Below are 10,989 nucleotides of genomic sequence, written 5' to 3' on the forward strand. Positions count from 1 at the left end.
AGGGGAAAACAATACTGACATTTCGAAAAATGACCTCATTAATGTTCCCACAACGCCAGACACTAGGTGGCGTCCGGTCAACGCGTCGAGCTGTTTAAGCACCAACGAAGAAGAAGGCAGACAAGGCCCAATCAAAACAGCCGAAGTGAACATCCGCCGAAATTTGAAAACGCCCTCTAGATTAGCAGTTGTTAGCAGACAGAAGTTTGAGCTAAGCTTGTGAAACACATAATGGACCTGTTGGACCAACACGATATCAAGTTCTATTTTTTTGAGAACAGACTTAAAACCTTTCAAGGGTGGCCGTTTGACGAAGACTGCGCGTGCACGCCTGAAAACGTGAGTATGAAACAGTGAAGTACCACAAACTGTTGACATGGTAACACAATAACTTCATATGAAGCTTTATATGAGGTATTTGTGATTTTTTTTATTTTGGTAACAATATTTATTTTATGCCAGAAAAGCCTCTGTGGTAACCAGGTGAAAGTGTTTGTATCTCCAAGTGGGAACGATAAAACCTTTCTCATTTTAGAAACTTTCAGCCTGGATGTGTGTGGAATATTGAAATGAAAAGCTTGTGGACGTGTGTTGTCTCAGTGCTCTCTATGTGTTGGTGCAGATGGCCAGAGCAGGTTTTATCCACACGCCGTCAGAGAACAGCCCAGACACGGCCATGTGTTTCTTCTGCCTCAAGGAGCTGGAAGGCTGGGAGCCAGAGGACGACCCAGAGTAAGAACTGCACTTAACTGGGCCACACATGTGTGTTACCGATATTTAACACACATGTGTTACCAGTATGTAAGACACTTTTCCAAAGCTGTTAGTATACGATGTGTATATTCCTCCTTTGGTTGGTTCTACATTAACAAACTGTTGGCAAATGAAGCTAAATAAGCAAAATACACCTTTACAAATAAAACAGCTTGGTTTTATTATGTCTGTTTGACTATTGTTTTATTCTGCCTTAGAATTTTGAAAAATGTGGTATTTGGTTTGAGGTTCTTTCCCAAGTTATTACAAAGCTCTGAAAATCAGCCACTGTCCTGCATTGCTCTGAGAGTCTCACCTGGGACTCTCAGGTGAGACTGAGAGTTAATCACACATGTCCAACATGTGTGATTAACAGTCAACTTCTCTTTTACCAACTTAGTGACTTTTTAGATAAAAAGAAATCGGAATAGGCAGATCAGGCTTTTTAAATATTGGTGATGGACCAGAAATCGGTGCAGGATTTAAATGGGTCTTCTGTTCAGTTTGGATTGCTTCGCCTTTTCATTTTCTTTTTGCCATCCAGAAGTTTTTGTACTTAATAGTATACAGATTGTATGAATTTGTAAATATTTGTCATGATTATTAATTTTGCTCTGTTTTATCAGGAAGGAACACAGATCCCATTCGTCATCCTGTCACTTTATTGCCCTGAAGAAAAAAGTAGAGGAGCTGACCGTGGAAGAATTCTTCAAACTCCAGAAGGAGAGGCACAAATTCGGAGTTGTACGTTCTTCTTCATGCCCCAATTCCTGATTCCAGACTGCTGTTCTTGGTCCGATTCAGAACTTTGTTTCCTTTCATTCACAGAACAAAACTGGAAATGAGGCCATTGCCAAGTTTGAGGAAGCAGCCAGGCTGAGGCGAGCAGAAATCATTAAAACGGCCATGGGAGAGGAGTGATCAGGATGACGAGATGAGCCTTCCCTCACTCTGATTTCTGTTTTTAGCTTCTGTGTTGTTGTGTTCATATTTCTTGCTCTTGGTGTTGTTTGTACTATGTGCTGGTTCGTAGCACTATGTGGCTTTACATTAAACTTTGATTATTCACATGGTTTCATTTCATGTCTTTTCTTCGTTGCCATACTTTAGTGATGGATTCAGTACCTTGTAAAATATGATGTATATAAATCCTGAATACTTCACAGTGCTTTGCTGTTTGTATTTTGTTACAATATAGTCAGATTGTAAATTTAATTAAAAATGGGATTTCTTGGTTTTCTAGAATTTTGAGGAAAGAGATTTATGTAATGCAATTTAGAAAAGGGGTGTACTAGAAAAAAATGTTGAGAAACGTGAAGTGTTGTGAATACTTTATGGACTGCAACATAAATATTTGTTTTCCAGCCACTTAATACTTTTATTTTTTATATTTGCTCCCGAGCTCTATAAAGCACTCAATATAGAAATTCAACATAAATCATGTAAATTTTGTTGTTTGCTTTTCTTGCATTTGCCCACCTTACTTGTTGCAAACAGAGCTTCTCTCACAATAACATTATTTTCTTCCACTTCACAATTTTTGTTTTTAGCAGAAACAGTCTCACAGTATTCACCAGAAAGTATTGCAAAGTTGTTCAAGGTAGGCCTACAACAAGGTATTTTTTTCTAGTCTTTGTGTGTTTTGGCCCTTTCTAATGTCGCCCTGGGTAACTGCCCATATCAAGAGCTGCTAATGAACAGCAGCATCCAAATAAAATGTAGCCCGTGTTTAATGGTATACATTTCCAGGACACTGTTTTGCATTTATAATATTTCCAGAGTTCAACCTCTCTTCTCTCCTCTCCTTTGCGTAAACGCGCGCACTGAGTGAATCAGGTCAAGTCCCTCCCAGACAGGAACACTGTCGTCAGAGACCCTCCAGTTTGATGCCAGAATTTTCTTACTGCCGTTCGGAAATATATCTGGCGGATTTTTTTTTCTTCCTGAACGTTCTCGTGCGTCGCAGAGTCGGTGGGAAGCTTTGGATCACCGCCGGGGACTCCGCGTTACGCACGAAGCCGAGCCTTCAGCCGCGCACCATGAAGGTAACCTTTGGCGCTCTGGTCATCACCGCCGGGGTCTGCGGCGTCCTCAGCTTCGCCTGTCTGGCGACTTCCCTCGGAACCGATTATTGGTACATCATAGAGATCAACCCGATGAACACGACCGAGTTTGAGGACATGAGCTCTCACTCGGGATTGTGGCGCGTCAACGAAGGTAGGCTGCGCCATTAAACGCACCATCCAGGAGATCTAGTTAAATCACAGGGGAAGAATTGTGTGGCTGGTTTTATTTTTCCCCCTTTACATCCAGGAGGGAAGATGCATCCTTACTCCATTGATTCATTTGCAGCCGATTCCTCCAAATACACCGAGACGGAACTGCGCATGCTGAGTAAGACTTCAGCTTTATTTCCTCATAAATTCTCTGTGTGTGTGTTGTTTGCTCAACTCGTGTGTTTCCGCTCCAGGCATGCACAGAGCCGTCGTGGTGATGGTGCCGCTCAGCCTGGTGCTCCTGTTGTTTGGGGGGATCTGCGGGCTGGTCAGCGCCCTGGCTCGGAGCCCCGCGCTGCTCACCGGCACGGCCTGCTACTTCTACACCAGCAGTAAGTTACGACTGAAAGAGCTGGAGCTCAACTGACTGGAGCTCAACTGACTGGAGCGTCAACAAAAAGTTGTTTTACTCCGAAGACATGAAACAAAATGTGCCATATTCAAGCATATTAAGAGAAAACTATGTGGAAGAAAAACGTGTAGCAAAACAGTGAAAATCTGCACTACAAACTAAATAACTCCAAACTAAGGCTGCAGAGTTGTAAAGTTTACACCTTGAATGATGAGAGATCATCGCCTCATATGTCGCCCTGTTGCTCTTATGGGAGCAGCCAAGTTACATAAAAGCAGCAGTAACACATTGCATTAAGCGTGAGGGCGGCTCTGCTTCGCCTCATTGGAGTAGAGGCAACGGAACAAGTCCAGCTGCTCCTGAATGTTTCTTCAGCTCATTCACCCAGGAGGGAAGATGCACGTAGCAGGCTGAGAGGTCGTTAAGGTCACCGCAGTGGGGCCGGTAGAACATGTGGTTCCACCCCTCTGTTCTGCTCAGGGTTTGATGGTCCAAACATGTCTCTAATGATATGAGCTGTTTCTCCAATCTAGAGGTCTGATCACTGCAGTGAGAGTGTGTTTGGGTGTTTTATCCTTGAAATGAATCATTCTGAGAGAGCTGCTGGGTTTTATGTCATGCTTGGAAAACATCCTCAGTTTCTCAGAATCTCCAGCCGCATCACACGATGACCTTTCCTTCTCCTTTCCTTTTCTTCTTCATTAGAGTGAGTTGTGTGTTTTCTCGATGTTTGAAGTGTGTTTCTCATCCTTCACTTCGGTCCTCGTGGCGATCTGTTGGACTCGGTTCCACAAGGTTTTAGTGACTGAACGTTTTTTGCTCCATTGATGGGTGAGATTCAGAGAGTTGATAGAAAACTGGGGGGGTTTCTGTCTGAATGTATGCATGACGATGCAAACGGATAGTTTGTTGTCATTGCCATCCTCCCTCGTAAACTTGATTTTGTCTTTGCTCAGTAAAGGCTTCCACTTCTTTGGCCTTTACTGAGCAGGAGAGATCAAGCCACTGGTTCTTATCGGAACCAGTGGCTATGTTTCCTGACAGTTTCCCACTGTGTGCAGTAGAGATGATAAAGCGACGGAACATCAAATGATGCGAACTCGTCTCCTGGATCTTGTCACAGAGCATCTGTTTTTCATGTAGCCTAGGAGTTAGGAAAATGAATTAGAAGAGAAGTTAGAAGAGGAGTTCTGGAGATGCAGGTGTTTGATGAAGATTGTTCTCTCAGTTTGGATTAATTGAAGGGATATAGTATGTTATGTTAAAGTGTATGAAAGCATGTTCAAGTGCTTTTCAAAGCCCACAATGAAATATGTGTTCATGAATTTATAATCAAACTCAGATGAAATTATTCTTCAGTTAAGTTCATATTGTTCAGTGTTGAGCGCTGAAGGGCATGCAGTCAGTCCACTGTAGTGGACATTTCTGTAACTTCCTGGAAAAATACAATTTTTGAAAAAAAAAAGTTCACATTTGTTTTTTTCATGCCCTAAGAAGAGTAAAAACACATTTAAAAAAATCTTGATTCAAGGATTCATAATCCATGCATTAGAGGGAACAAAGAATGAATTCAGTACACATTTTAACATTGCGATGTTAGACTGTGCGGCTCAGGGTTACAAAGCAGACTTGCAAAAGTGTTGGGCTGTGAGGATTTATTTAATTCAACGAAATTAAATTAGGTGTACTCAGCAGGGGGAAAAAAAGGTTAGAAAAAAATTTTGAGCAAGCTTTCAAAACCAAATCTGTGAATTGATTACAGTAAAACATTGTGTGATGTGAGCAAAGCGGATTTATCATCTTTTGAGCTTTATTCACAGCCAGTGGAACATAAACCTATTCACTGCTAGGTGAAGGGATGGCTGTGTGTCAAATGTTTGGCACCACGGAAAACGTTGCATTATGAAAGAGTTCATTTAAAGTTCCAGCACAGGCAACAAGATGAAGAGAACAGTTCACACCCTGCAGTTCCTGGGTTATGTGATCTAACCCTAACCCTAATCCTATGAAGACCTCAGTCAGAACAAACACAATCAGGATGACGAGCAAAACTAACTTCAGTCTGTTTTTATGAACTGCTGTGATCATCCAATAGGACGGTGGGGCTGTAGAAACAAGACAACCTTTCTCTACGGACATCGCTTCGGAATATCTAACCAATTCCTATGTTTTGGATGTTGGTAAAGTTAGCTTACCCTTAACGTTGTTATGTTAATGTGGGTATTTCTGGTTATCAGATTACTATTGGACTCATAAAGCAATCTTCTGAGCTTGTGGCACACCTAGCCCAGCTTGATCTTATGGAGGCCTTATGACCTCCATAAAGACACCTACAAAGACTCTTTACAGCCTTCCCTTAATAACCAGCACATGGTGAGGAGCGGGATGAGGTGAAGGCTTGAATTCGATTAGAACCTTTTTGTGAACTTCTTGACTGTCCAACATTTAGAAAGACGATTTTTTTTCTTCAATCGGCGGCTCTTGATTTTTAACGTAGGATTTGCTAATAGCCTTTAAAGAAATACTCATTCGCTGTGTTTAAACATCAGAGAAAACAAGATCAGAATTCAATAAAAGTTGCATGGCTTTGCAGCCATACATACGGCCTCGGAAGCTCCTTCCTGAATGGCGCCCTGGGTGAACCCCTCCTTTAACCGCCTCACACCAAACATAAACCTGTAAAATAGATACATGCAGCTCTAGAAAAAATGAAGAGCCCACTGCACTCAACCATTTTATTATTCCAACAACTATTGATTCCTGTTCTTTTTACTGAAAATATATAAATATAAAAAGTCAAATCAGAGAAACTGATCATTTTAAGTGACCTCTTAATTTTTTCCAGAGCTATAAATTTGTAGAAATGCAATTCATCAAAAACTGTGAAAACTAATGAAAACTGATCTGTTCAAATTTAAGACAGATAAACAGACACATTTTACCTTTAATACTTGTCTGTCTAAACCCCCAAAGCGTTTCAAGATATGCTCTTCTTGTATTTTTGTTTCTCACAAGTAACAGTTAACAAGTATTCACACCCCATTGGGAGGTTTTACAAATCAATCACAATCGACAAAATGTGGAATTTTTTTGACAGGAAATGGCAGATTTAATGTTAGTGTGAAAAGCAATTTCTACAAATAATGAGAGATAAATAAAAACAGTTGACGTAATAGAAGAGACTGTATCAATATTCCCCCCCTTTACATCAGGAAGTGCTAAATGCAGTGATTTGAGTGGAGGCGCCTCAGTCAGGCTGCAGCTTCGTTAATACAGTTACTGAAACCAAAGAAATGATCAAAACTGAAATTGAAAACATTTTTGAACTGAAAATAAATAAAAACAGTCATTAATGGGGGAAACTATATCATGCGCTCATAAAGCTAACTAAGTAAAACTAAAATTATAGATATAATGTCCTTCGCTTTAGTGTCTTATGGATCTTATGGAGCCTTTCAAATTTATGTGAAATTGATTTAAAAAAAAATATTCTCACCCACACAAGATCATCTGTCGGCAAATTGCGGCACTCCATCAGAAAATGTTAGGAGAAAACACCAGAGTCAGTCGTTCAACAATAATTCAATACATTTCTTAAAAATTGTATTTTCTGTCGAGTGAGTATCCATCAACTAACTAACTAACTAACTAACTAACTAACTAACTAACTAACTAACTAACTAACTAACTAACTAACTAACTAACTAACTAACTAACTAACTGCTTAATCCAGAGTTTATCAGGACAAAGGCAATGCTCTTGGCTTTTGGTCTTCAAGATGCACTATGTCATGCAATAAGACAGTCATAAAAAGTAATGAAGTTCTTTTAATGTGCAGCAATATGAATAAAAAAAATGCACATTTTGCAGCAATCAATGCGTGATCAAACCATCAGACCATCAGACTCATCTAACCTCTCCAGAGAGACATGATTTCAGCTTAATAGCCATCTTAACGATTTGCTATTATTACAAATAAAGGTTGAGACGGTTTCCGTCAGAAAGGAAATGTTCGGCAGGGATTCAAATGATTTGCCCCGAACTCCCGGTTTTGTGGAGCTGGTTATTCTTGTGCCACGAGGCAAATGATGCAACTACTCCCCACCAATCATCAATCACCAAGCAAAACGAGCATTTTAAGATCCAGGAAGCAGATTTGTGTTTGTGTAGATGGCAGCTGTGTACTTGCTAACTTTGTTTCATGCTGTTATTACAAGAGGGACTGTTGTCACAGCTTCAGCACCTTTATTCCAACATGAACCTGCTAGAATCTGAACTGTTCCATTGTGGCTGAGTGAGAGTAAATAAGTATTCATTCATAAAACACATTTCACAGATAAAAAATCTCCTGGTTCTTCACAAAATGTTGTGCACAGGAAAACATTTGGTCTTCAATAAGTGCTGTCTGATTCACATGAGAAAGTATCTGCTGGAAACAGGAAAGTATTTACTTATGTAAGTGCTGCACTTTTTAGATTTGTATTAATGAAGAAAACTGAAACCGTTTTTCCTTCCACCTTGTCAGGTGTTTTTTATAAGATGCAATCCAGGCCATAACTCTGGTGTTTGACAGGTGAACCATTTAACTTGTACACTTTTCTTTACATGAATGATGAGTTTGACACCAGCTGTTGGGAAATACTGTTTACATCCCAACAACACAAAGCGACGTCTTACTTTTTTCCCCACCTGAACCCACATCGATAGCAACTTTTGTTTCTGAAGCGGAGGACAACAGTAAACTCCTGTCCTTCCTGTTTGCATCCCAGCAGCGTCTTCGTCCTTTTCTCTCTCCCTCCAACTCATTGCCGTCAACAGCATAACAATGAGACATCAGACTCGGTTCCTCATCACAGCCCCCTCTCTGTTGCACCTCAGGGTGTAATTGTAATAAAATCTTGATTAGTCACCACCCTGGGTAGCTCCACTCGCATCCACTGAAACCGGGAGCACGCTGTCAAAATTAAAATGGTTTCCAATAGCAACACAGTGAAAACCGGTGGGTCTTGCTTTCTGTCTATGTAGATAAGGGAGGCTAATATCGCACACATCAGTGCATTTCCTGTGCACCTCGGTGCACAGGAAATGCTGATGTTCCTGTCTCTCAATATGAGATTTCTGCCAGCTTGATTGTAGTCTCTCAGATTAGCGTCCAGGTGATGTCAGAGTCCACAAACTGATTGAAAAAGATCTTGACCGGAGGATGTGGAGCTTGCATGGTTTTGAATGGAAAATCACATGTATGGGTTATTGTGTCAATGGAATAATTAGCAAAAACCTCAAAATTTGTCTTTTTTGAAGACTAATTTAAAATCATGTTAACGTAAAAAACAAAAATCAGTATTGATTGTGCGTTAAAATTCATTCAGAACATAAATATTTCCCAGATCCTGTGGCACATTGTGGAATAATTTGACTCTGTCTCTTTAAATTGATCTGATTCCTGGATCAGCAGTCCAATCAGATTACAGCAGTGCTCGCCACGTCCACTGAATCCAATTCAAGTCAAATCAGTCAGGTAAACAGAAAGTCAGAGCAGATGGAGCTCTGACTTTCTGAAACATGAATAAAGTGACAGAAAACTTAAAGTTGACAGTTTAAATAACAGAAGACAATGTAAACTGGAGAAGAAAGTGAGGAACAGCAGTCAATTTGTCCTTCATGCTGAGATTATAGCATCATAACTGATAGCACAGATTGGGAGAGATTGTGCTTTAGAATGAGGCATTGTGGACTCATAATGGTTACATAACCTATTAAACATATAAATGTATTTCCATGTAAACTCAGATCGATTAAAAATCAATAAGCCAACACATAACATTTTATCTCTATCAATAATTTTTCTAAAATGAAAAATTATTGATAGAAAGTTTTATTTGCTAAAACTTTCATAAATATTTTACAGCAGAATTAATCATTTTATGGCTGCTGCACTTTATCTGACAGTATTAATGGATCATAATGGGCCGCCGTGATAAAAGGCCCTGCAGGCTCAGCCTGGTGCAGGCTTTCTCATGAGAAGTACTAGATTTATTTGTTGCGTAGATGATCTGCTTTTTCTCAAAATAAACATTTGTATCTGGACACCTAAAAAAATACAATATTCCTCCTTTTTTTTCTGTTTGCTTCCACATCCAGGCCTACTGACTCTTTGCGGTGCGAGTCTCTACATCGTCTACTCCGACCAGGCGCTGGCGGAGACGAAGCGCCTGGTGGGGCCCGAGGGCCTGGCCTACATCCACACCTCCTTCGGCTGGTCTCTGGGCCTGGCCTGGCTCTCCTACGGCCTGGAGCTGCTCACCGGAACTCTGCTGCTCGGAGCCGCACAAATGGCCAGGATGCAGCAGAGAGGGCCCAGTAAGGCCTGACGCTGCTGATCCCTGAACGAACTATACACAAACTGAAGCGACAACGGTGTAGACAACTTGCTTTTTTTTGTTTGTTTGTTTTTTCCAGGTGGTGCAAGAGTTTCACAGGGACAGATTGAGCTGTGAACAATTGTGCCCCCTTGTGGTGTGTACCAAGGTCCCTCCTCATTTTGGAGTTGTCGATCATGGGGTTTTATTCGAGTATGTATGTAAAAAGCAACATCTGTAAAGTGTCCCCTCTGCAAACCTTTCCTTTGTTTTTGTCATTATATGAGTCCTATTTGCTGCGTTCAGTTGGATAACCGAAACAAAGTGTTCATGTAAAACGTGCAAAAGAATTATACAGTTTTGTCACATGCAATGGTTTAAAAATGTCCGTGTGCGTCAACATTTTTGCTGCTCTCTGACATTTCAAGACGGTTGTCACTTCATTGTACAGTGATTTGTATGTGTTCATACGTTAACCTTCCTATGAACTGTTGGGTTGCAACCACAGACACCAATGGACTGTTTTGCCAGTGCATGATTGCAGAGTAGCTTTTCAAAATGATAACACTCTAAAAACTGTGCCCTCCATTTGTACTCAGCTCCCTGATGGTGTGATTACTGGAGACTGAATCTGTCATCCGAGATCTCAAAGCCTGGTCTCTTCGTGGGGACCAGGCTTCGGTCCCCACAAGAGCAGTGCGTCCCCACAACATAGTATGTGTCAGGAAAATGGTCCCCACAAGGTAATACGAGCAAATATGCACACGCACACACACACACATAAAAATTCTAAGGTAAACTAAAATTAGTGTTAGATAAAATGTACCTTTAAGTTTTGAATTCAGCAATGAACAATTAACTCGAGTCTCAGTGAGCGACGTTTTTAACTTTGCTGGTTTGCAATGGTCTGCTCACACTGCAGTAGGTCTTGTTATTCTTTTTCATTTGTAAATACATTTCAGAAAGGGCTGGACATGAGCACAGAGTGGATTCTCGTTGCTCTTTGTCTGTTTTCGTCACATGTTGTGGCGACTCTGTGCGCTCCCTTCTTCTTGGTTTATTCTTGCTTGTTTCTCTTGAGGAAATGTTGATGGTTAAGTGTTGCTTGTTACCTTAATTGTTGTAATTGATGAAAAACTAGGATTTGTCATTAAATATGAAAAATCAACTTTTTTCCTCTACTGTTTGTCATATTTTGCTTTTATTTTGTTATTACAAGTAACACCAAAATGTTATTAATGAATACAAC

General features: G+C 40.5%; 2 protein-coding genes across 2 annotated transcripts; both read left to right on the top strand.

Moving 5' to 3' along the window:
- The first annotated feature begins 100 nt into the window (after positions 1 to 100).
- birc5a (baculoviral IAP repeat containing 5a) lies at positions 101 to 1,826 on the top strand. Its single transcript, XM_055021227.1, has 4 exons — positions 101 to 339; positions 623 to 732; positions 1,380 to 1,497; positions 1,582 to 1,826. The coding sequence occupies exons 1-4, from the start codon at positions 232 to 234 to the stop codon at positions 1,672 to 1,674; spliced, it is 429 nt and encodes a 142-aa protein (XP_054877202.1). The 5' UTR covers positions 101 to 231; the 3' UTR covers positions 1,675 to 1,826.
- Positions 1,827 to 2,639: 813 nt separating this feature from the next.
- Positions 2,640 to 10,970, top strand: tmem235b (transmembrane protein 235b). Its single transcript, XM_055021231.1, has 4 exons — positions 2,640 to 2,970; positions 3,067 to 3,147; positions 3,224 to 3,361; positions 9,523 to 10,970. Exons 1-4 carry the CDS (start codon positions 2,640 to 2,642, stop codon positions 9,750 to 9,752), a joined length of 780 nt encoding a protein of 259 aa, XP_054877206.1. The 3' UTR covers positions 9,753 to 10,970.
- The last annotated feature ends 19 nt before the right edge of the window (positions 10,971 to 10,989 follow it).

Source organism: Poeciliopsis prolifica, unplaced genomic scaffold, assembly GCF_027474105.1.
Source record: "Poeciliopsis prolifica strain line A6 unplaced genomic scaffold, Auburn_PproV2 SCAFFOLD074, whole genome shotgun sequence".
NCBI lineage: Eukaryota > Metazoa > Chordata > Actinopteri > Cyprinodontiformes > Poeciliidae > Poeciliopsis > Poeciliopsis prolifica.